General features: G+C 41.2%; 1 protein-coding gene across 5 annotated transcripts in view; it reads right to left on the bottom strand.

Annotated features, from left to right (window-relative positions):
* The window catches only part of SFMBT1 (Scm like with four mbt domains 1), a 137673-nt gene that overhangs the window by 3892 nt on the left and 107591 nt on the right, over window positions 1–26190 (bottom strand). For all 5 annotated transcript variants that reach the window (XM_078853705.1, XM_073352395.2, XM_073352398.2 and 2 more), the window contains 15 exons: window positions 26018–26106; window positions 24604–24850; window positions 22442–22539; window positions 20993–21094; window positions 18367–18517; window positions 16734–16816; window positions 15111–15237; window positions 13252–13365; window positions 11902–11944; window positions 10504–10568; window positions 7715–7854; window positions 4149–4258; window positions 1858–2033; window positions 909–1087; window positions 302–547 (listed from right to left, as the gene is read on the bottom strand). In XM_078853705.1, coding sequence (XP_078709831.1) covers window positions 302–547; window positions 909–1087; window positions 1858–2033; window positions 4149–4258; window positions 7715–7854; window positions 10504–10568; window positions 11902–11944; window positions 13252–13365; window positions 15111–15237; window positions 16734–16816; window positions 18367–18517; window positions 20993–21094; window positions 22442–22539; window positions 24604–24850; window positions 26018–26106 — 1970 coding nt within the window. The remainder of the gene's footprint in view (window positions 1–301; window positions 548–908; window positions 1088–1857; window positions 2034–4148; window positions 4259–7714; window positions 7855–10503; window positions 10569–11901; window positions 11945–13251; window positions 13366–15110; window positions 15238–16733; window positions 16817–18366; window positions 18518–20992; window positions 21095–22441; window positions 22540–24603; window positions 24851–26017; window positions 26107–26190) is intronic.

Raw genomic sequence — 26190 nt, 5'->3', positions numbered from 1 at the left:
CAGATTAAATCATCACAGCTGCTATATTAAACCCCTTTAGAGAGTCAACATTTGCTCTGTCAACCCTTCTCCTTGCAATTCAAGGAATGTCACTTTTGCATTTAGCACTGGGAAGACAGGACACAGAATGCTCCGGGTGTACACTGGAAATTAAAAGCAACTTTCAATCAGGATAATTAGTGAAATTCACAGCAAACTGCCAAATGGAGGAAAATTCTGAATTAATGATATCTCCCTCCCCACACCTGGGGAAGTGACCAAATCACTGAGGAAGTAAAAGATTTTGTGCTTTAAGAGGTACCTTTGGTGAAGGGGGTTTATTTTCATCATCAGAGAAGGAAAAGGTCCGGAGCTTCCTCTTCCGCTTGTCTTGATCCTGAGCCAGGCAGTGGGACAGTTCACTCTGTGTGGGAGAGGAGGACCGCGATTTCTTCTCCGACACTTCCGACTCTTCAAGCAGTTCATCTTGCTGCTCTGAGGTGCTGTCCTCACTCATTGATTCTTCATCTACGTCATCCTGGTCATCCTCTTCCTCTCCCCCACTGCCCTGAAAGAGAAGAGAAATAATAAATTTAGAATGGGAAATTTAGTACATAAAAGTCCTATGATAGTCTCTGATCTTTACGCTCACAGTTGCATGCAGTGCTGCTGTAATGATGTTGGTCCCAGAATATTAAAAAGACAAGGTTGGTGAGGTAATATCTTTTATTGGACCAACTTCTGCCAGTGAGAGAGATAAGACTTTGAAAGATACTACCTCACCCACCTTGTCTCTCTGATCTACAGTAACCGTTTGGCTGCACAGAGTCTAAAGGAACTGGTAACTTGCTGTGCACAGAGTCCTGTTCCAACACTGAGGCAATCTATGAACATACACTGTACTGTGCAAGTTTTCTCTAGCTGCATACCTGGAGAGATCCAACTGGAGAGTTGTCCACTGAGGTGGACAAACGTTTTTTCTTATGGACAAAGAAGTGTTTTCGTCTCTTCCTCCTCTTGCTTGGTTTCTTCATGCCTGCTTCCAGATTACTGTGGCCACCTGGTGGTCGGCCAATCCTTTTGTTTTTCCTCTTCCCATAATAGTGTGCTACATAGACAAAAGCAAAGGGTGTGTGCTTCACATGTGTTGTGTTGCAATGGAACTTCAGCATCATTAGGTTATCACTTATCAGCCCTCAGGAATGCAGAATCATTAACAGAAAGCTTTCCAGCAGAAATCCCAACTGTGGAGAACATCAACATGAATGGGTCTATTCTTTCCTTCAATACAATACATTAAATATGTGTTTATTAATAAAGTTAATCACCCGACAAAAGGAGATTATATTTCTTTAGTTCTGAGAAAGGCCTCAAATGAACAGATTTTGGTGCAAATAATATCAGCAGCTATAGAGTGGCAGATAGTGGTGGTGGGGTTCTGCAGGATTTGGCATGCCCTGTACAGATCTATTGAGATGATACATAATCTACACTCACTGTGGCCAGGAGTTCAAATTAGTAAAATACATTATGGAGGCAGCTTGTTCTAAAGCAGAGTGGCAGGAGAGACATAACTTTTAATGAAAGTATCCTGGAATCAGTTTTTGTCCTAGAAATCATCAGCAGGAATTAATACAACATTAGGCATAATAGTTGGTTTTATGATGTTGCAGTTCACTGTTAGATAATCATTGTTTTGATCCAAGATATGGGTATCTAGGTCTATATCATTAGCACTTGGGCTGCTCATCAGGGTGATATATAATGATATATATGAAGTGATATATAATTTGTAACACACTTTGAGATCCTTCTGGATCAAAGGCATGGTCTAAATGAAGATCATTACATTGGCAAAAAACCCTGGTATCTACTCACTGTATTTGGTCTTTGTCAGGACTGAGCAGTTCTCTGAACACTTATCTAGCACCATCTGCGGGCCAAAGAGATTTGGACAGCATTCCAATTTGATGCAGGTTGTTCTACAGAAATCTGCCACCCGATCTGCTGTTCTCACAACCTCCACAGTGGCACGGTAACTCTTCCCTTTGTACCTGCCATTGGAGAATATCATCATAATCTAGCGGGTCCTAATACTGTTATTCACTGTGATAAAGATGCTATATTACACTATCAACATCAGACATTACATATTCAAAATAAGTTTGAAGAGAGCTTGTGAAAGGCTTTGGATCAACAATCATAAAAACCAAGTCCTCCCTTCAGCAATATAAAATGACAGATGCACATGTGAATACATATTAACAAGCTAGTACAGCATGGGCAGTTGCTGTGCCAAGCTTTTGCACACTGCCCTGCTAGTATGTTTCCAATATAATTTGGAAGAAATATTCCCATACTTTATATGAGTATGGAGACTATACCAGCTAATCTAAGATGGTAATGCAAAAATTGCCAATTAATGTCCATTGGATGTAGACACCTGCTTACTAGGATCTGGATTCACTCCAACTCACTGCAGAGGCCACTGAACAACGATTAAATGGATAACTTACAGCCCCTAGTGAACTCAGGTTCATTTGGCAGGTTATCTGGACGTGGAAAGCTACATATCACATTACCAACCTCCCTGTGCTACCAGCCACTCTTCCTCAACCTACTCAGCAACTTATCAAGGAATGGAAAGGCTACTAACACCATGGCTCTATGTGCCAGAATGACAACTTCTCTTTTGACTACAGACAACAAACTAATGTTTTCCCTGGTGCCTGTGGAGGATGAAGCAATAAGAAAGGGCATTTTCTATTTGTCTACTAGCCTTATATGATGCAGACAGATTTTATGGAGGAACTACATGCTGTGGGGGTGTTGTGCATAGCTGAGTCAAGCATCATTCCCAAGCTTTGCTTTTTTAGTACATCCAGTGGTATGTGCTAGTGAGTCTATTGGGGATACCTCAGACCACAGTTCTTCTATTTAGAATTGCATAATGGCCCTAAAAATCTGAAACATGGAGAAAAAACAGGCAGTGATTTTCATAGGTAGCCTGCCCACTCATCTCTGACCTCACTGTTAAATCAGATGAATATATTTAATAACTGCAGTAAGCCACTCAAAACTGACCTTTCCTTTCTCACACTATTTTATTTACATAAGCTTTTCTATGGACTCTTCATCACTATATCTGAGTACACAGAACTCCGACAAGGTAGGTAAGTATGTCAATTTTACAGTTGGGGAACGGAGGCAATGAGAGAGCTAGTGACTTGCTTAAGGTCATGCAGTAAGTCTGTGGCGGAGCTGGAAACAGAATCCTGATCTCCTGGTTGGGTAAAAGTCCAGTGCCTCAACTACAGGACGATCCTTCTTCTCTTTTGGGTAGTTAACCAAGTGGCTCAAAATTGCTGGGTTTAATAATTCTATTATGTTAACATGATCACAACGTTCTTTCACTGTGGTTCCTCGCCACATATTGGTTTCTCAGTAACAGTGAAATCATAGACCAGTAAGGCCCAGCAGGAGCACTGGGCAGCATATTTGCATCAAAAATGTAAAAGGGATTCCCCAACCCAGCTCTTCCCAGTGCTGGACTCCAGCTCAGTAAATAGGCTAATATTTAAATGGAATTTGGCTGAAGGTCCTGACAGCCTGAAAACCTTTCCTGACACTTTCAAAGCAGAAACACAAAACTATCTTCAATCAAATTACAAATCTTTTACCCTTTTGCTGCTGATCTGCTAGCGCATATGCTATGTTGTGCTAGTTACTCCAGTAATACTGCACTGAAACCAAAGTAGTATCAGAGCACGCCTGATACAGGAAGCAACAGCACACCAGCTGCACTCTGCTGGATGTTCCTGAAACATTTTGCACGAGTTGGAGGGTTAAGTTTTGCAATGTCCTTATTTGTCTTAGAATCATAGAATATCAGGGTTGAAAGGGACCTCAGGAGATCATCCAGTCCAACCCCCTGCTCAAAGCAGGACCTATCCCCAATTTTTGCCTCAGATCCCTGAATGGCCCCCTCAAGGACTGAACTCACAACCCTGAGTTTAGCAGGCCAATGCTCAAACCACTGAGCTATCCCTCCCTCCCTTGAACAAACCTCATGTAATTTTCCTAAAAGGCAAATAGTTAAACAAAAATGTAGATTGTAGAAGATATTACTGCTGGGATCAGTTGGACTGGGATGTGGGGCAGGAATTTACTTTGCTTTCAGGGTCTCTCCATGCCCATGCCAGGCAGCATCCTCATCCAGCTGGAGTTCTCGAAGGACACGGCTAGGTTTGTAGGCTGCGTTGATTAATAAAGTGAGAACCTACAAATGGAAACGAAAGGAGGAGGAAAAACCCATTAGGTTATTCATACAGTAAATATGTTTTAACGGGTTAGGGTGGATTGGCAGATTAATTCCATTTATCTGAATTAACTAGCATCAAACCACTACTATCTGAGCATTAAAAAACTCATTCATAGTGGGATTTTGGAAAAAAGGCAACTGCTTACATGATAAATCATAACAGACAGTAAGTAGGGTCTTGCCAAGCCTTCAAAATTTGACTGCCAAAAGATTACTGATTTCAGCAGCTCCCAGAAATTTTTGGAGCTTCACTGTCCTTATCTCATATCACTCAACTTAATTCAAGGGTAGACATTATAAAGCTCAGGCAGTTGTGGGTAATGCCAGTGACATTTTGCTACCTATGCATGCTACTTCATTCTTGAGCTTTTACTATTAATCATGTTTATTATGGTAGTTCCTAAAAGACAACCAAGAATGCCATTGTGCAGGGCACTGTATGAAGAGTAGTAGATTGCCTGCCCCCAAAAAGCTTGTAATTTAAATAGATAAGACAGACTCTGGGTGGGAAAAAGGGTATAATTTGGGTATCACCCAAAGGTATGGTCCTGTGTACTCAATGACTTCTTGGCTGTGGAATCAGCCATGTGCTAAGAACTGGGCACCAGAATCTAAGGCTTCATTTAAAAAAAAAGTTTCTAGCCTTTGTCACAGTGATCATATGATCACATCTGCAATTTTATCAGTGCAGTGTTGCCTTCCTGATTCTGCAGACAACCTGAGTAAAGAGCTCTGAAAAGTACTAGCAACCTCATATGTCAGTGGGGTGTTAATCACTTTGACGTTCAACCCATCTTTAGGTTTCAGAGTTAACTATTTTAGCGCTATTCTTTTTAGCAGAAAGATCTAGATAAGATGTTTATCCCTACAGACCCAAACCACTTCCAAACACATTCCCAGGTGTCAAAGGCCTCAATTTGCCAAACCTCCAGCTTTACCCCATCAGCTTCTTCAAGGTGATTATATGCATCAGCTCAAAACTCAGATACATCTAAAACCAAAAATGAGGGGCAGGATAAAATATATTGAGCACATCAATATAAACACAAGGGGTACTATATTGATTGTAGTAGTCATTTTCGTAATTCAACTCTTGGATGCATTTTCAAAGATGCTGAACACCTGTAGCTGCTACTGACTTTGGTAGTATTTGTGGGTATTCATCAGCACTTCTGAAAGTCAGGCCTTTTTTTTAATTTAAACGAAGCTGCCACAGAATTTCCAGTCTGCCACACTGGGAGTACTGCAGAATCCAGAAGCCTTGCTATATATCTAGGCTCAGCTTGCTGTGGAGTACCCCGAGCCTTGCTCAAAAGAGCTGTAGAAGTCCATAGTGAAGCAAATTAAACTATTCAATTCACCCTCTACGAAATGAAACATCTGTATCAACATAACAGAATCCAACGTGGGAAGAGCTAGCAACATTTGCAGTTTAACAAGTGAAGAGACAAACCAAGGATCATCACTCCTAGAAAGGATGCAAAAGCTCCTCCACAAAGGATCTTGTGCATTTGTACCATATTCTGTCCATGAGAGAACACCATTTCTCTACTCAATGAGCACAAAAGCTACTACTTAAAAAAAAAACAAAAAACAAAAACGAAACAAACACCCATTAATGACATTTAACATGCAACAAAGGTCCCTCCCAGAGGCAGCTTCTATAATCTGGTGCTTTCTCACAGGAATACAGATTTGTCATGACAGATCAAACCAATGGTTCATCAAAGCCAGCATCCTGCCTTGGGCAGTTGCTGATGCCATATGCTTCAGAGAAAGGAGACTCCTGTGCCCCCATAAAGCTGCCTGGCCAACTGTACACCTTAAGTTACAATTAACTATTTCCCAAGCCTCATGGCAGTCACCTTACACCCAAAGCATACAATTTGATTATTTTTAACCTGCTTAGTTGCAAGTTTATGGAGGGTATTAGTTTATCTAACTCTGAAAACTCAGCTACAGTATTCAACTGTGGCTTACTCTTTTTTTTTTTTAACCTCCAGTTCATGCAAAGTGTTCACACACACACAGAAAGTTGATATGCATCAGAAAAATGTACATTTCTGCAGTGGTGCAACTCTGCAAATGATAACAATGGTAGAAGCTGTAGATGGGGTTCAGGTCTTTTGACCACCATCTTGTCTGTCATCAAAGGACAGGAAAATGCTTACAGATTTTCCTAGTGTATGCAAGACTATCGTGCTTTTTATACATGGCATGGTTTGAATTTTCCATTAAAATCAAACTTAGAAGTGGCTGTCACAAGAGGCTTGAGAAAGTCTTCCCTATGATCTTTGCTTCCTGATTTTTGTTTGATGCAATAAAGCAGAGGACTGAGAGTTAACTCCCACACTTAACCCACATTCTATTAATTTTGGGAGAGTTGTGCTGAAGTGGGAAAAATATTTTCGAGGAACTTCCCAAGAAAAAAAACATTCACCATTTCGTTTCAGGAGATATCGTACCCCAGACATATTGTTGTGGAAAATTCAGCAAAATGACTATTGTCAGAAGAGATATTTTCATGTGATTTGCTGTGTAATATTTTCTTGAAAAGAGGCAGGTTTCAATTGGAAAATGTATCCATTTTCACTCACAATGCTCCCTGTGAGTGAAAAAGTCATGAATCTGGCAGATTTGCACAGACATAGGCCCAATTAAGTATCTGCAACAAAATACAAAGAACTATTTAAAAAAAAAAAAAGACAGCTTTCCCATTCAGTTGGGAATATTTTGCACCGCTCTACTTTTTTTCATAGGGCAGAAACCATATTTCACATATTCCAACACAACACAATAGACCACAGCAGCTTTTTGGGCTGCTTGAAATGCACAAAGAAAAAAAAAGTGCTAAAATACTATGAACTAATTGGATATTATAGGGATTTTAATAGGGCTGAACTATTCTAACATCAGCTGGTAGTTTTCAGTAATGTTAATTAGGGTTTACTTGACACAAAAATAAGAAATGCAATAATAATGAAATGATTACATCTCTGGTGGATCAGAGGTATTTTACCAAATCTCTAACCACTCAATACCTTGTGCTTAATTTTAGACAAGAAATAGAACACTCACCAACAATAATCATTCCCTTATATCAGTGGTTCTCAAACTTTTGTACTGGTGACTCCTTTCACATAGCAAGCCTCTGATTAAATTAAATATATAAAAATGTGTTTTTAATTTTAACACCATTATAAATGCTGGAGGCAAAGAGGGGTTTGGGGTGGAGGTTGACAGCTTGCAACCCCGCCATGGAATAACCTCGCAACCCCCTGAGGGGTCCCAACCCCCTATTTGAGAACTCTTGCCTTATACTGATTAGTCCATTACCTATCTCTAATTAGAGAGTCACTCTGGAGCTTAATATGCAGTACTATACACACAGCCACACACTCATAACCCTCTCACCTCTTTAAGGACAAGAACGCAGTTCCCAGGTCCCACGGACTGAGGCAGCTCTGCAATTCTCCCTTTGTTAAGGTAAGGCCCTGAGAAGCACCGGTGGTTGAAGTAGATTTTTGGACAGCAGTACTTTCCATTAATTACAACTGAGAAATGAAAATCAGCAGCAAAGATTTAGATCATGCAATGCAATCTCCCCAGCCAAGACTGGCTTCTCAAAAAGCTTAATATTTTGTAAAATAGTTTAAGCCACATACATTTTGGGAGTTAAAGTGTCACATTTGCAGCTATAGCATTGCCCGTAATTGACATTGCTGAGATGTACTTCTTGTATTTTACACGCATAGTCACACCCCGTTTATGTATTGGCAATATCCATATAACAAAGTGAGCCCAAAAATAAATCCAGTCACACAGCTATGCAATTTATCATGAGCCTTTGACTGCCCACCTCATCTGTGCTCTGCCAGTGATCCATTCTCTGCAGCTACTTCTAACATTCTAAGCAGCAAAAAACACTTGGGGGGGAGGGGGAGAAAATCAGCAAGAGAAAGGTTGCCTCCTTTTCCTACAAAGTGTCTATGTTCTGAGGCCCATAACAAGGAATATTCATTCCCAGACCAGCTACAGCCTTAGGGTCACATGTCTTCTTATCCAGGCTAGAGATGGGAGTTTCAGACCATTAAAAATAGCAGATTACCAACTTTCCACTGGAATACACAGCACTTTTTTGAGCCATAGCATTTTTATAGAAAGCAGACATAAGAATTTGCTATTTTAGGTCATTTTTAAAAGGTTCCAGAATGCATACCCTTTCAAAAGCCTTATACTAGATAGAGTAAACAAGGTACCTGACTTTAGACGCAGAAAGATATGCAAGTTACCACCAATTCAGTTTTAGAGGTTTCTTTAAAAGGGCTAGAAGTATAGGATACAACCACATTAAAAGCAGGCAGTTTCCCTTTCCAAAAGGTATAAAGCATACATTTCTAGTCCTGATGGAAAATACTGGAACTTACTGCTAGTCATTGGTCCTGATCACTTGGTGTCAGAGACCTATGGCCATTGTCATTTTGGGGAAATCTAATATTGTTCAAAGAGGGAGGAGTTGAAAGGGGATAAAGGAAGAGTCTGGAAACATTTCTGTGGTAAATTTATTACAAAAACTAAATAGCCAGCTTTTGATTTATAAGTTCTTCAGATGTTTGAAACTTTGGAAGTCCCAGTGGAGGTGGATTGGAGGGCATTATACAGGTGAAATGGGCATAGAAGTATGACAAACCTACACTAGTGTGTGGCTCTGCAACGTATGGTATGAGATTATATATTACATCTCATGCAAGTCTATGACCTGCATCCATGCTATTTTCTTCTGGGAAGGTGTTAGAACAAGCAAGGCAGGGTCACACTGGGTCAGCACCTGGGGCAGTCCACAAAGAAACTCCAACGTACTGAAGGAAATGGTGCTGGTGATTTAACGGGAGATTTTCTAAGTAAGCCTGATTCTAAAGGGAAACTATGCAGTTGGAGGGGGGAAAAAAACCCAAAGGTCATAGCCATCTGATATAATTGGAGAAGATAAGTAAATCAAGCACCAGAGTTCTGGACAAATTTCAAGTGCAGTAATTACTGCTCCCTAAATTTCCCTTGCAGTTTCAAGCAGAAAAGCTATTTGCTACTTCCTATCCTAAACTGTTTAACAATGCAAAGCAATATTATACAACTGCTGTTTTTTCCACCAGCAGTTGCTACACTTTAATGTTGCTGAAGTAATCCTTGTTTTTAGTTTGCATGTCAGTTGAAGTCTGTAAAACACCTTGGCATCCTTCAGAATTTAAGCTGCTATATATGGATGCAATATATTTATGGATGTATAAATAAATATAAAAGTAAAGTAATTTTACACTTGTAGTCCTATAATTTTGATTGAAAAGCACTTTAATCTAAAAAGGCCATAATTCCAGTGGTTTATAAACTGACAAACAGATGAAATTACATTATATCTCCATTTTAAAACCAATTAATATGCAAAGTGGTACAGCCTTAGACATGCATTTTACTGTGTGGGAAACAGAGCAATTTAGGATTAGATGCTATACGGACAGAATTGTATAGCTGTTTCATCAGCAGATGTACTTGTATACATTCTTTCAACACTTTAGAAAATGAGCAGATTTTGCCATTTGGCACATGAGTTATTTTACACTTAGAACAGTCTTGCTTTAGACTGATGATCAAGTTATCACAAAGACAAACAAACCTTCACATCAGTATAGTATTCTAACAGTTCGGTGTGGAGTATGACGTGTTTGTTATAATAGCCCAACCCAAGTGTCACAGTTTTATGTATCTCTCAATATTATTTTAAAACATTTTTGTTGGGGGATGCTTAGACATGAATTAATTTCCTTCCCACGCACAGCATATGGGATTTACAGGTATGTATACCACTTATATAGCTTAGAGGAAAGTGTTTTGTAAACAACTGGGTTATTAAGACTAAATATTTTGGCTCCAGGTGCTCCAGCACATCCATTAGTGGGAGAAAAGATTAAGTGGTACAGTAATCCAACTTCCAGCATCAAGACAACATTTTCTCATTGTACCATGTGCAGCAGTAATTGTATGCTGTTCTGAAGTTAAGTCTTCCTTGCCATTTGAAAGATTATCCTTCGGAAAAGTTTTTACCCTATTGTACTAATTCAGGACTGCTGAAGTTACTGAGCAGCTGGACAATTATGCCATAAAGATACAGAACTCTCACACCTTCTTAACCCAACAAACAAGATGCTTACCTGAGTCAGTGGAATTCAGTTCCTGGTTCTTCAGCCTCTCATGGACAGTCCTTGAAGACAAAATTCTGAAATGGGAGAGAGGAGGTTGGGAAAGAGACCAAGGTTGATACATCAACATCTTGATTGCGAAAAGGCTAGGTCCTTTCTCACTCCCAACTTAGTGTGTCAAGCCTATGGTTTCAATTATCTTTGTAATATTTAACAACTTTACTCAGGCTGTAGGAAGAGGCAATTGTGTTGATCTAGCTCAGCTCTGTGCCAGTGGTGTTCTTCCCTTGTTTGAAAAAGCCAGGTGTGTCAAAGGTGCTTGGTAACAAAGCCCACTCCATCATGGAGACACCATCACAGTTTTTACATTTCACATTTGAAAAAATGCGGATTCAAACAAAAACTAAAAAACACTTCTAATGGCCCCATTTAAAAAACAGGTGGCTTGGCATGTTAGGAGAGTCTATTTTACTGAAAACAGTGGACCAAGTATTGGGATGTCCAGCCATGTAAAATCTGATACCTGCAATGATATCGAGATCAGCAAGACTAACTGTAGGGAGATCCATTGTATATGTCACTTGAACAAGCTCATGCTACATAGTTTCACAAAGCCTTTGAAGATGAGAACACAAGGATGGTCTCTATTTGAACTATTTTTTCCTCCCACTTTTCTCTCCTTTTTCAATCTGGTAAGCATCTCATGTAATATAACGCCAACTGTGGAGGAACACACTAGCTGCACACTATTTGAATGAGGGCTCTCACACAGAACAGCTGAACGTTCCTATCAAATAATGTGGAAATCTCAATTGCACAACACAACATTAAGGAAGTCAGATTCTGTTCCTCAGAGCACATGTACATGGCACTCACATTAACACTAATGAAGGTGGCTGTGTGCTCTGAAGGGAGAATGAATCTGAAAATGAACTGAAAAGAGTTAAAGCAATCATCCCAACTTAGGATAACCACTACAGTAGTTTAAGGCTTCCATCATGAAATCCATATGATGACAATGCTGACCAATATTTTTAGACAGCAAAAAACCCTAAGTGTCCTCCAATACTGGAAGATCGCTCAGCTCCTTAAAACAAGGGATGAAGCAACAATTAAAATCCCAGAGTGAGATGATCTATTAACCATCAGTGCAGTCTATATGCACTAAACTGTTAAAATCCCAGCTTCCCACTCATAAAGAGTATCCTTGAACAGTGCTGTAGCTCTCATTTCAGAAGGGCAGAGATTGTTTTTCAAAATCAGTGGGAATTAAGTATAGGTATAAACTCAAGCCTGACAAACTTCACTGTCCCTTTTCTATGAAACCAAAGTTGCAAAGACAAATCACCATCCACAAGGATTATAATAATAATAATAATAAATAATAATAGTACAAAACTTGTTACTTACTGTTTCTCTGGTTGAACCACAGCAATTTTCCTCTGTTTGTTCACTGTAAATCCAGATTGGGGTGGGGATGGGGGTGGGTGGGCGAGGAGGAGAAGGGAAAGGATTGATTGATTGAATGATTAAAAAAAAAAAAGCCAAGCAAGTTAAACTTCCATTACAAAATATTTTTTATGGCAGCACTTCCTCTAAGTTTTAAGACAAAGGTATCTACATGCAAAAATTGCTGCAATCATTTAACAGCTGACACGAAGTTTATACCAAAACAACGACAAGTCTGGTTGACTCCTCCTTGTTTTTGTGGATACAGACTAACACTGCTACCCTTCCAATACAAGGTTTATACCAGTCATCTGGGCTGAGATTATCCAAAAATGTTTAGGGGATTTGCATGCCCTATTTTCACTGAAATTAACGAAAGTTGGGCATCAGATCCCCTAGCCAGCTGTGAAAATCTCAGCTTTTGTGCACAGAACCATCTTCTTCACAAACTTGTACTTTTCAGGCCAGTCATCAAAGTATGTATAACAGCCAAAAAGAAATAAATCTGCATGCCTGCCTTCTCTCTCACCCATCAATACTGTGGTATCTGAGTATTTTACAGGTCTAACTGGGCAATCTAATGTCACCAAGAAGTTCTAGAGAAGGTGATGTGACCAAGATAATGCTGTGAAGTTATATAAAAATAGCTACATGTTAAGTGCAGTGTTCAACTACCAATACAGGTTACAATCCAGGCATTTGCTATAGTGAAAACAATTCTGCTATAACAGAAAGACAGACACGTGGATTTAGTGAAACATGGGCCTATGCTTGTGCTTGGAGAAACTAGACACCTCGAAGAACTGTTCAACAGAATGATGAATTTAAAGCTACATGAACTGCCTTTATGGACTGACTGACTGACCGTGTTTGAGACTGCTATGTATTTTATACACAAACTGTGTTGCAATCAAGAGTAGTGTTGCTGGGGGTCACCCTTTGATATGCCCCTTGCATTACTTTAAATCTCATTCTGAATGGACTATAAGGGTTGTACGCTGCCCGTACTACTGTATTCCTAGTCATTTTGCACTGCATAATGCATATGAAGTATATGAATGTACAAGTTTGTACTGTGTCTCGCTTTTCACCCCACCCCTTGCAAGTGAAAGATTCCTAAAAATATTACGTGTTTATTTTATGCAGACACTAGTAATTTCATACATTTTTAAAAATGAGATGACACTTTCATTTGAAGTTTCATGATATATGATGGGGATAATTCTGCAGTAGATGCACTTGTTAGAGCTTCAAAGACTTTCCATCCCCACCTTGACTGCTAGTAATTTACAAAGAGAACAGAACTGGTACCTATTGCTCTGCGAGGAGGTCTGAGCTGGAATCCACTGGTCTCACACCAACCCACTGGAAATATATTCATCGATTCCACACTCGTTATGCATTCAGGAACTGGCTTTTTGGAGCCTGTTCAGTTAAAAGAAGCAAAATGTAACCGAAATAGCAGTTTTCAAAATTCTGTACTGGGATCTGCTATCTGTATGTCAATGTGATGGCAAAATAGTGCCACTGGTTTAGTATTTTCCCCTTCCTTCATTTATCAGCAACTATTTCCTGATTTTATTTGTTCACTTCTAAAAGCTGGGAAAGGAGGAGTTTATCATCTTTCATTCAGCAGAGTAGCACAATGCATAGTAAATGAACCTTTAAATAAAATCTTTAAATAAAATGAAGGGGGGCATGGATCGGTGTTCACGTCATGTTCCTCGTCAGTACCTGGCCCAGGGCAGGGAAGCTAATGATTCAACTAGCAGACCAAATTCGGTGATGAATCCTAGTCACGTGCCACTTGAAGCATGTTGTGCATAAGCTAAGAAGAATACAGTAGAACATCAATGTTATGGATACCATGGGAATGGAGGCTGCCCGTAACTCTGAAATGTTCCGTAACTCTGAAGAAGAGAAAAGGAGTACTTGGTTAGTCTTAAGGTGCCACAAGTACTCCTTTTCTTTTTGCGAATGCAGACTAACACGGCTGTTACTCTGAAATCTGAAGAAGAGGTTATGGATGTCAGCCACCCGGGGGGTTGGGACTGCAGCTGCAAAACGGGGTGGGGAGAGGGTTCAGGGCCCTGGGCGAGGATGGGAGTCAGGGCTTCGGACTCTTGGGGCGCCAGGGCTCGGGGCTTCTGCCCCATGGGAGCACCGGCGCTCAGTGCTTTAGACCTGGGGGGAGCGCTGGGGGGAGGGTAGGACCACACCAGGGCTTGGGGCTTTAGCTATGGGAGGAGTGCTGGGGCTGAAACTGGTGCTCCCCTCATAGCTAAAGCCCCAGCACCCCCCACAGGACTGAAGCCAGGAACAGAGACACGGGGCTGAACCCCTGAGCCCCAGCACCCCCATGAAACTGAAACCAGGAGCAGAGCTGCGGGACCAGTGCTCCCCCTACCCCATCTAAAGCCCTGAATCCTGGTGCTGTGAGGATCAGAAGCCCCGAGACTCCCCACCCAGCCCGGAGCCCTGACCTCTCCCCTGCCATGGCTGCAGCCCCTGCCCTCCCTGGCTAAAGCCCTGAGGCAGTACAGTATTTGCTTTTATTTTTTTTGGTCTGCACTGCTGCCTGATTGAGGACCTCCACTTCCATAGGGTGTCTGGTTGTCTGGTAAGTCCGTAACTCTGGTGTTCATATCTTTGAGGTTCTACTGAAAAATAAAAGGAATATAAAGCAGCATGCAAAGGCCAGCTCTATCTTGTTAGATTTTCTGCTGCAAATTATTTCCTCCAGGTGTCATGCTGCTCAGCTTGGGTAAAACCTTCACTTAAGTGAAAGTCACCCCCTGTGCAGAGAGATACCACAAGGCCCATGCTCCACTTAAGTCCCAGAATTTATTTATTTATTTTCTGCGAATAATGCTGAAAATAGATTTACACAGTGATTTGTGCCAACTCTCTGCATGGGGTGATTTTAACCCCAAGATAAGTGAACGCTGCCATTTTAAATCTTAAAAACTAGGAGAGGAGCAAGAGAAAGGGCTAACAATATCGTCCTTCAATTACAGAAGACAAGGATTTGCTAGCCATTTTTAGCAGAAAGTGTCTGTGGCTGATGATTTATGACCATCAATCAATCTCCAGGTGAGACTGGTGTACTAACATGATTTGTGGCAAGGTCAGAGCGGGACAAGCCTCCTGTTCTCTTAAGGGGCACTTACCCTCCAATTGAAGCCAGAGGTAGGACTCTTTCACCTTGGTGACTGTGGCAATGCAAATTTCCCCTGGATCAACAGGGTTCACAGCCTCAAGTTTCATGTTCTCTTTAAATCCATGGTTGGAAGTTAGCTAATAAAAAGATGACAGATCAAGGGATGTTTGGAGAAAATATGTGAATTTACCAGCCTATCAGATGTAAACAGCCATGTGGAGGACTAAAACATACAAACTTGATTACACGACCATGATGGGGGACTTCAAACTCATGTGGGTAATCAAGGATTCACAAAGAATTTTCAGTGTAATTAACACATCTGAATATGTAACTGTATTTCAGGTTAAAGGGAATTTCAGAGAAGCAAGGCAGAATAGCATGTAATGACGCACTCACATAGGGTTGCATTTGCATTGGAGCATGAGAAAAATTCAGCTGAGACACTCACTGACAGAGATTTAACCAAAACTAGAATCAAGAAACTGCTCCCAGTTATTTACCTGCAAGTGAAACATCAGTAGCTAGCAAACTGAAATAATCAGACTGACAGGCAGAAGGCAACCTCAGTCTGCCTTTTTCCATTATAATAATTAGGAAAGCCCTTTAAAAAAAAACAACAAAAAAACAGCACCCGTGACAATCCCAGCTGCACTAAATCCCAATTAAATTTCCTTCCTCATCTAAATGGATACTAGGTACTGCAGACAGCAAGGCAGGCTTTTCTGGTGGGGAAAAAAAGTGGTTTTATGTTATTTCCCTCCCTACTTACAACACTTATCTGAATCATAGAATTGTAGGACTGTAAGGTATCTCAAGAGGTCTTCTTGTCCAGTCCCCTGCAAGGCAGGGCTAAGTATTATCAATTAGTCAAAGATGCCCTACAGTCATCCCCAGAACCTCCCAACCCACTCCTCTCAGAAAAGCCCAGAGTCTGTATTTTCAGACACTGAGGAGAGAGGGCAAGAGGAGGATAAGATGAAAAGAAAAGCTTTGCCAGCATCCCCCTTTTCTAAACCAGGAAGTTTGACTGTTTCCCTGATGACTACATCTGCCTCAATATTTTCCAGAGAGAGGGTTGGCAAGGGTTAAGAAAACAGCCCTCTGGCGCTGCTTTCACAAAGCGTTCAGCTAGTAATACCACCACCGTGGTACAGAACGACAAAAATAATTTTTTCCCACTGGAACATTTTATTGAATTTTCAAGTCAAATCATAATTACAGTTAAGGAAGAAGAGTGGGGAAAAAAACCCTAGATAGGTGGCAAGGGTTGAGCAGGGGAAGGGTACTATTTTAACATAGATGCACACATGAAAGACCAGTGCAGTGGCAGTGATTCCAGGGACAGTTACATCTCATGTGAAATGGCCTTTTACGTTAGATTCACACTGCCACTGTAATCTGTTAATCTGGGAACCCTGACTTTTTTGCACAAACACTTCAGTTCACCTTTATTACATTCTCTAGACACTTCTGTTCCATGAACAACTATGAGCGCTGTTTAGGTCACAGGGTCAAAAGCATTGTGTGTCCCTGTAACAATCACAAGAAGCAAGGGTGTTGTTTATGTAAGTGGACATCATGAGGAGTAGCCACTAGTACAGGAAAAAAGCATTATTCTAGAAAAGCTTACCAAAGGAAAGCAGCTCTGGGGAGCAGCCTCAGCACCGCACTGTTTGAGGTAGTCCGCCCAATCAAAGTCCTGCCCGGGATAACCTGAGCAAAGAGCAAGCAAAGTGGTTGCTTAATTGTATTACACCAAACAGATGACTCCAGTCAACCAAATGCTTGCATTATCCAAGATATGGATGATTTAATTCCCAATTGGGGCCTGTGGGCTGCACAGTCCAATGAAAGGCCTAATCCAGCACCGCTCTCACAGAATATAGGAGCTTTGCCAAGCAAGCAACTCAGGATCAGGCCCTGGGTGGTTTTGCATGTTTTAAGTTATGCCCTACTGCTTGCGAGTTTGTCTTCACTGCAGCGTTAGCTCAAGGTATAACTCGAGTGCTGCCCCTACCTGACTCCCGTTCACACACACAAGTCTCTAGCCAAGTTAAGTAGTGCTTTAAACTCAAACTAGCTGGCTTGTCAGGCAGTGTTTTTTGAAGTTTGAGTGCGGCTAACACCGGAGCTAGTAATGCAGTGAGATCTCAGTTACTCTATGCTGCTAATGGAAACACTCTATGCTGTTCAAGTGTTATTTGCCGCTAACTCCGTAGGAGATAACACTGCAGCGAAGACAAAGTTTACAATGTCCTGGCATTAGCTTCTCTGTTATTACAATTGAAGCTGTACTGCGATATGTTCAACTGCATCTTAGACACTTGCCTAGATCCCTTTTGAAAATGAGGTGTAGGCTCCTATCACAGTTTGGTGTTGCAACACTGAGTGCAGCAACACCTAAATACCTTTAAAAATCTGGGTCTTAGTTTCTCTTTAGAGACTGTCTGCTTGGAGATAGTTAGGACATGCTAGGTATGAGAGGGCATTAACCAGAACATGTTACTGCAGGTTGACCACATTCTGGAGAATGCATGAGGACTCCTTGAAAGGTGTCCCACAAGATTAGACTGCACAGCTGAAGAGAGTCTCACTTTTAAATGAAGGGTTGTAATCCAGATTTAATAGAAGTCATTATTTACATAGTGCCTTAAATTTGCTAGGCACTGATGTACTGTATATTAAATAAATGGCAACTAGTGTAGTGTGATGAGGATGAATCACTATGCAAATCCATTATGTAGCCATTAAGCATCGTAGTTAATCTTTCATAAAAAGTTTTGATAATCTGATTGATAAACTAATTGATAATCTAATTTGATAAACTGCAGAAGACATTATATACACACAGAGACCATGAAACAATACCTCCTCCCACCCCACTGTCCTGCTGGTAATAGCTTATCTAAAGTGATCATCAAGTTGGGCCATTTCCAGCACAAAACCAGGTTTTCTCACTCTCCGCCCCCCCCACAAACTCACTCTCCTGCTGGTAATAGCCCATCCAAAGTGACCACTCTCTTCACAATGTGTATGATAATCAAGGTGGGCCACTTCCTGCACAAATCCAGGTTCTGTGTGTATATAATGTCTTCTGCAGTTTCCACAGTATGCATCCAATGAAGTGAGCTGTAGCTCACGAAAGCTCATGCTCAAATGAATTGGTTAGTCTCTAAGGTGCCACAAGTACTCCTTTTCTTTTTGCGAATACAGACTAACACGGCTGTTACTCTGAAACCTGAGACAAAAATGCAGACATATACCTGGTGGAGGGCTCAGATGCAAACCATTTTTCAGACTCCACTGCACAGGAAAGATACCAGTACTGTTGACATGACAAACGTATGACCGGCTGGTTTTGCATTCTGGTCGCAAGTCATCAATTTCTACCAAGAAATATTTTTCATTGAACACCTGCAAAGTTATCCAAAAAGAGACAGAGAGATGGCCTTAGGGTAGCAGATACAATATCTTAATTTTTGAAGGCTAATCTACTGTCAGGTATTTTCCAAATTCTGCATTTGCAAATATTAGAGGGATAAAAAAAAGAAAAAAGACAGGATGATTTACAGAATCACAGACCAGCAGACTGCACGATAATATCTGGAAATGTAATAGAACAATTAATAAAGCAGTCAATTTATAGGCACTTAAAGACAAATGAGGTGATAAATAGCTAGCAATAAGTAATTGCAGAGAGAGCTATATGACTCCAAGTAAATAAAAATGGGCTCATCAAAACAATCCACATTAAGGTAACTTAATTTGTTTCTTTTTGATGAGATAACAAGCTTAGTAGAAAAAAGGAAATAGAGTGGACATATTATATCCTGGCTTCATGTTCCTCACAGTACATACAAGATATATGGATTATTATTAAAACAAAACAAAACACATGCACTTAGGTTGGTTGTTTTAAATCTCACAATAATGAACTATTTAATGTGTGACAATGTTGAGTGGGATCCTAGAGAGGTTAGTTATTTCATAAGTTCACTATTTTCAACAGCGACTGACGATGAAAGAGCATGAGAGAAGATTAAATTTAGGTGTGATCCAAAGCTTGGAGAGATGTGTCCAATATGTTTTTGGAGGCCAGGATTATGAGAATACAATACATATTTAAGAACTGAGAAGTCCAAGAAATATTTAAAAATCAGACACATAACGGTATGACATCCTGCAAGGGGTAAGCAAAATACATAACTAAAGAATGAGGACTATGGTTAGGAACTTGAGCCACAGAAAATGATAGAATGGATGCTAAACAGGATGGGTCAGTGCCGCCACAAACACACACACACACACACGCCATATTGGGTGTTTTCACTTAGAATGTCAGATCAAACAAAAACAAACCAAAAAAACCCCAACAAGTGCCATAATGATTCTACTCCCTTCAGAACTGGCTGTACTTCAGAGTATTAAATTAGTACTGCATATTTAAAGAGACTGATAAGTTAGAGTTCACAGGAGAGAGAAATAAAATGTCTGAAATGTAAGACACGATGTAGGAGCAAAGATTCAAAGAACATTAATTCTATAGTAAAAAGCAAAAGGGAGCACAACATTTGTTTGAAAATACATAAAGGAAGACTAAATAAGTTGTATAATCTGAGGTGTACAGTCTCTTTTGGAACCTGCATAGTGTGTGGGTGTACAGTCTCTTCTGGAACCTCTTAGGTGTTTACTAAAACAAAGATGTTGGTAAAAGCTGTCAAACACGGGAGTCTAAAGCTGGGCTCTTAAATCCATACAATTTTCAAAAGATGCCAAGTAAGTATGAACAAATTCCACTGAAGTTAATGGCAGCTATAAGGATTCAGCATCATGGGAAAATCAGGCCATTCTAAGTTGCATGGATGTGATGAAGTGAGGAATTTTTGTATGAATGCTGTGTGCCTCAGTTTCCACCTATGTGCTGCATGTTTAACGAGGTGGTAGAAAAGGGTGTTTATTGTTGTAAAGAACCAAGTGTGCCTAGCAGCCGGGACCCAGACAGCCTGGACACTTTGTAACTCAGCAACTGACGGCCTACCCCATCTTGGGAGCCAGACAGTTTTGACCAATGAGACAACCAAGGGCTAGAGAGAGACACCAGGTGATCTGTTTGCCAAGGAAAGGATGACGAAGAACAGAGAATGGGCTTTGGAGGAGATACAGCGTGGGCCGCTGGAAGGAGTGGTCACTTCTGGACCGCAAAGAGCGGCCTGAGCCCACCTGGATGCTCGACTTTGCTAAGATTTTCTATGCTTGAGGCCCCTGAGAACTTTCTGTGCTGTGTTCCAGCCATACAATAAACCTTTCCGTTTTTATGCTGGCTGAGAGTCACTCCAGTCTAAAGACTGGGGTTGCATTACTCCCTCTGGGTGTGGAGGCCCCCCAAGGGGTCCATAGTTAGTGGACTCCCTGGGGAGAGGGTTTCTCATGGAGAGAGACAGGCAAGCTGAAGGTGCAGTTCCAGGAGGCAGTGAAACCTAGGGCTTAAGCTCCAAGAGTGTGTGACTCCTGAGAGGGCTGTTACACCTAAGGGGTTTCCTCCCAGAGACATTATGGAGCCAAGATAGCACTGACCCTGTGATTCCGTGACACATGACCAAGTATGGATTTAGGAGTCAAAGTTTAGGCACTCAGCACTGATAATTTTAGCTGTTTATTCTTTCAGGCTATGATTCTCACTGCTCCAATTTTTAACTAAAAAGTGTTCACCCCTGGGTCAAAGTCACCTAGCAGGTACCTGACCCACATGTGATCTATGAAAAGTCTGCAGCTTAAACTCTAATGTAAAATTTTAGAAAGCATGCAGGGAATTCTCAATCAACAAGCACAGAACTAAAAGAGCAACTGAGCTTCAGCCATAGCTGGAGAGTTCAGAACGAATCCTGGTACCTTAACAACTGTAGCAGGAGAGAGGACAAAAGGTGCTACTGGATCCACAGCCTCTAACTTCATGCTTGCAGTGAATGAATGCACTCCAATCACAGGCTTGTCCTGAAAACCACAAGATTAGAGCACAGATTAACCATGTTTTTTAATGGAAAAAACTGACAGTATTCACCTTTAAGCACCTAGAAGTTAACTAAGACTTTTTTAGCTCATCCTGCCTTGTTCTAGTAAATTGTAAGTTTTGCACAGGTGACTGAGTACCAGCAAGAATTGTATAATGAAAATAAGGGGCAACTGTCCTTCCACTGAAGCTGTGAGTTTTTCCATATCATCAGGGGGTGGCCACACCCTGTAAAGGAAGTAGGTCCAGCGATCCTGCAGGTGAGAGCTGCCAGAGACCAGGAGACTGAGGAATGCCCTGGAAGGATGCTGTAGCTGATTCCTGGGAGAAAGCTGTAGGCAGGAGCACAGCATGAGGGGTTTGCTGGCTGGTATCTCCAAGCCAGACTTCCGGGGAAAGGGAGGCTGGAGAGGGATGACTGTGAGAGAGCAGTAGAGGGAGCTGTGTGCCGGACAGGAGAGCAGCAGAGGAACTTAACCTGCTGCTATCTCCAAGGCTAGAAAGCAAGAAGTAAGGGAAAGCGTGAGGACCAGGGGGCAATGAGGGATGCTTCCCTGGTGAAGATGATATCCCAGTATAGTGACTGTGGGGGAATTTCTGCTGGGAAGATCAGGGTTGCACTTTAGTTGGAAGGGCTGGCGTGGCTGTCTTGTCAGAGAGGCATAAGAGGACTGAGGAGGAGCCTTGGGGTGGTGGAAGATGCTGGCGTATGGTATGTGGTGTGTTGTCATGGGATTTTAAGGACTCTATAAACCAGGATGCTGAAGGGACTATGTAGGGACCTTTGTTATGGACTGATTTGCACTATAGTTTTGAAAATAAACTGGCCCCAAGGAAGGTTATTTTTGAAGCAAGAGAGACTGAAGTGGAATTCTTGGGTTGCCTGAGAGAGGAAACTGAGGCAGGCGCACTTGTGCCACAGCCTGCCACAGAAAGATGTTCCTTGTGGGACCACCCTATGACAGGCCCCAAGAGATTTCCCCCAGGAGCTTTGCAAACTTGCAGCAGAATGTGGCCAGAGGCCAAACAAGTCAGTTAAAATATTTTTCTAACCCTCAGCACTAAACAAAGTGAGACAAAGTAGTTGTTTCTTAAGTTTCAGCCACCTGAATAGGGAATATCAGAACCTGCATCAAATGGCAACACTGCTCAATAAACACTTGACCCTGACATAATACATCATTGTAGTCAGCAGTAGCAAGCCCTCATTCAATTTGCTCCAATGGCTTGCTCTCCCACAATTAATTCTTACAGCTATGACAAAAGTCATCAGTTCTCACTACACTATCTGGAGCCTTGCTCGATCCAGTTCTATGCACTGGATATTTTACCTTAAAGAGATCAGTGGGTACTGAGGACCCTTCTTCTTCCTCTTTCACCTTTGTCAAAATGTCCTGCCATTCTGCCTCACTTTTCAGGCACCGGATAGCTTCAGCAAAAAAAAAGGTAGCACAGTGAACGAGCAGAGTTCTTGTATCTCCCACAGAAAATGAAGAGGGTGAAGCTAAATTACTTTTATTTTTGATCCATTAAATGCTAAGCAGAGCATCCATTAAGAAACCATATTGCCTTACCTCAGAGCTCTGGCTAAGAACTCCCAGCTTTTCTAAAAGCTTTAGGATACCTTGTGTATGAAGAGGGACTACATAAATCAAGTTCCACTGTGTGAACTATATGCTTCTACATCTTTAATTTGATGGCAAGCTTGGGGTCATTCTGATCACAGCCACAGTGTAATAAAAGAATGTACAATGCTGAATTTACTAATGAAATGAGATTTACTGTTGGTCATTTCCTCTATTTTTATGGCTGCAGGTTAAACAGGCAGCAAGCAATGAAGTATCGCAGAGTACAGCACAGTCAGGTGGGGCTATTTCCTTTAGTATGCCCCATCACAGGTTGCTACCACCTCCAATGGTGGGTTCCTGCTAAGATTTATTAAGGGATTCGTGGAACTGGATACCAAAAGGCTTTTCTCACAGAATATCAAGGAAGCAGCCCAAAACTGGATTAAGAAAATAGTCCATATGCCCAGTGTTTTAAAACTGCACTATTCAAATCCTTAAAGAGAGAGAGACTGATGGAAAATAAACAAAATTCTATCAATATAGTGATGCAGGTGAAACAAGCAGAATATTAATTTTTCAGTGCGATTCCAAATCCTACTGGTTTGGGACTTGATACAATTATCAACAAGGGAAATACTCTCATTGACATCAGCAGGAAGATGGATTGGGCTTCTACCCTAACCGTTTAAAAAAAAAAAAAAAAAAGATTGTGACTTTTAAAAAACTAAATGTACACACACTGCTTAAAAGTTAGAATTTAATGTAGACGCCCATCACTGAGACCAGGGGCACCTTGTGTTTCTGAAGTAATTTGTCTTTTGCAGCTAAGGGTTTAGGAGAAAAGCCCAATACTTTTCAGTTTATATCAGAAGAGTCACTGCCTTTTGAGCTGGTGACCAAAACCAAGAATTACTGTGATTCACGGGGTAATTTCCAAGGCAGAGGAAGGATATACTTTCAAAACAGCCGTGAGATTAGTCACTCCCAACAACTGTTAAGCCAGCTACAACACACAGCAAAATGTAATTAGCAGGAATGGCACCCCTTTGGGGGAGTTGCGGCCACATACCCAAAACCACCAGTGGAGTAAAGATACTTAGCAAAACAGCATCTTTGGAAGCTTGCTTCTGTTTAGCTAATTACTGCCGAAGGTGTGACACCCGATTATAGTGGATAATCAATTATCATAAAAAGTTTAATTAGCTCCTCTTTTAAAATATGTATTATGACAAATTATCTTGTGTGGTTTTTTTAATGGAGGAGGTACTTATGCTGAAGTTGGAGTGGCACCATCTCCACTTCCCTGAACTTCAGAGAGAGCCATTTTACATTGACCGGCATTGCACTACATGCATTGTTCACCCCCACATTCCTTCGGGTGTATTAACTTTCTAGGACAACCTACTATACACTGTTGTACTCCTACTTCAGATGGAAGTCTAGGCATCATAGTGGGCTGGGAAGTCTCTATTGGCCTGGGTCTAATAGAAGTGTGCTGTTAAGGAGCAAGAAATGGGGACCTTTGTGAAAAGCCCTGGGATGGAGCCTCCTAAGAGATGAAATATAGCATTACATTAGTTACACTTAATTACAATAATTATTTTCCTCATACCAGAACCCAAGGCCATTAAAATAAATGTCAAAAGGCAATCCCTTCCCCCATATTCAATGCCTACTACAAGCAGGATAAAGATGGTGACAGGCAAAAACAGCTATGAACATTAAAACAAGTGGGTGTAACCTCTGTCATACTACTTAATGAAACGCTCTTTCATTAAAGAGTGGGATGTTTGTTAGATCTCAGTCTCGTGGTGTGAACACACATGGATCTGGAATCCAGATTTAGAGCACAGAAGAGGGGACTCCAGTCTCAAGCTCACGATCACCAGCTCTATCGACAATAGATTTAAAATGTTACTTGGTACCTGCTGGAGGTTGGAGGTCATATCCCTGTTGAGTTGCCCAGCCCATTTGATGAAGAAATGGATCCAAGTAAAACATCCACTGATCAGACTGGTCAGAATCTACCAACCCTTCGTAGCGCAACTTGAGCCTCCCGCCAATGTTTTCCACCACCTTGACAATCCAGGCTTCCAAGGAATCTTGGGAGTTTTGACATTCCAGTCTGGAGCCTGGTGCAATGAGATCCAAGGGATTCTTCCCTCTGTGAAGCTGCAGGCCAAAATGGAGAGAACAAAAGAGGACCATAAGGTAAGTGACTCACAGAACTGGTTCAGAATAGACTGAGTTACATAGATTCTGCACTGTCACTGATGCTGTGTCTTAGACACACCTTTGTGCTGTGGACCACTTGTCCAACTGAAACATGAATACAGGAGTCAAATAGCATAGCACCCTTAACCAAAGAGATTACAGAACTCACTAGCCATGGTTGCTTGCATCAGAGCTCCTGTGGTATCTGCAGTCATGGTCATAAAATTATGGGGTTTTTTGCAAAGGCATGGGATCAGTGTGCTGGTCATCTCTTGTTTCAGAGGCATTTGCCAGTTGTACATTCAGGGCTTGAAGTGGAGTAATACAGCCCACCCTTTAAAAATTCAGACATCTTTTTAATATGTAAGAGGACAGGATAGAAAAGAAGCAAAGATGCCCATGTTGAAAGGTGTAATATAAACAATGTTTAAATGGTAAGCATATCACTCATTTTCCAAAGTGCCATTGCACTGCCCTGTATGGGGAACAGATTAAGATTAGAGATTGAATGAGGTAGCCAGGTTTTTGTTCTTGATTCGATTTTATTCATACCAAAGATCTAGCTACAGAGAAATGGGTGACAGTTAAAAAGGTTCTGAATTTGTCCCATTTAAAGCAGAGGTACATGAGTTAAGGAGGAGACAAAAGGAATGAAAAAAATATCTGTTCAATAGTAAAGAGAAGATTAACAGGAGACATGACTAAGGAAGGAGGCATTTTGAAGATCAGACAAGGAAGAGATTCCACAAAGCTATTTGGAAGGAGGAACAGGCTAAGAGAAAGGGCTGGGCACTCAGGGAATTTGCGAGGAGCTCCTTTACTCTGACAGGCGTTAATGGGTGGAAGAGATCATCTGAATCTGCAGTTACAAACACGTTCAGGAAAGCATTTGACAAAACACAAATGCTACACAGATACCAGAAGGTGGACCCAACATATTTTTCTGAATTTCAACAGCTTACAGCAATAGCATTTAAAATTAAGAAAGATGTAGAAATGATTCACTTACAAAGGGCTTTACTTTATATACTGTGGTTAAAGATGCTAAGAGTGTCGTAGCCCTAAAAAAGAAGCCTCACTGTTGTTTCAAGTGAGTTAATTCAGTCTATTTGAATAAACACTCACACCCTCTAGCAGGTTAGCAGGAGCACTGCATGCTCCTGTCAGTGTCTGTCGAAGGAATTCTTCCTGGTCAGATATCTTATCCTTGATACCTAAACAAAAAACAAGGGTGAGATTACTTCTGTGGCCAGCAAAATGCTACTTCAAGCAACAAGTCATTTGAGTGCCCTTGTGAC

Source organism: Lepidochelys kempii, chromosome 7 (genome assembly GCF_965140285.1).
Source record: "Lepidochelys kempii isolate rLepKem1 chromosome 7, rLepKem1.hap1, whole genome shotgun sequence".
NCBI classification, from domain to species: Eukaryota; Metazoa; Chordata; order Testudines; family Cheloniidae; genus Lepidochelys; species Lepidochelys kempii.
The sequence above is the reverse complement of the archived record's forward strand: the minus strand, read 5'-3'. Positions and strand labels throughout refer to the sequence as shown.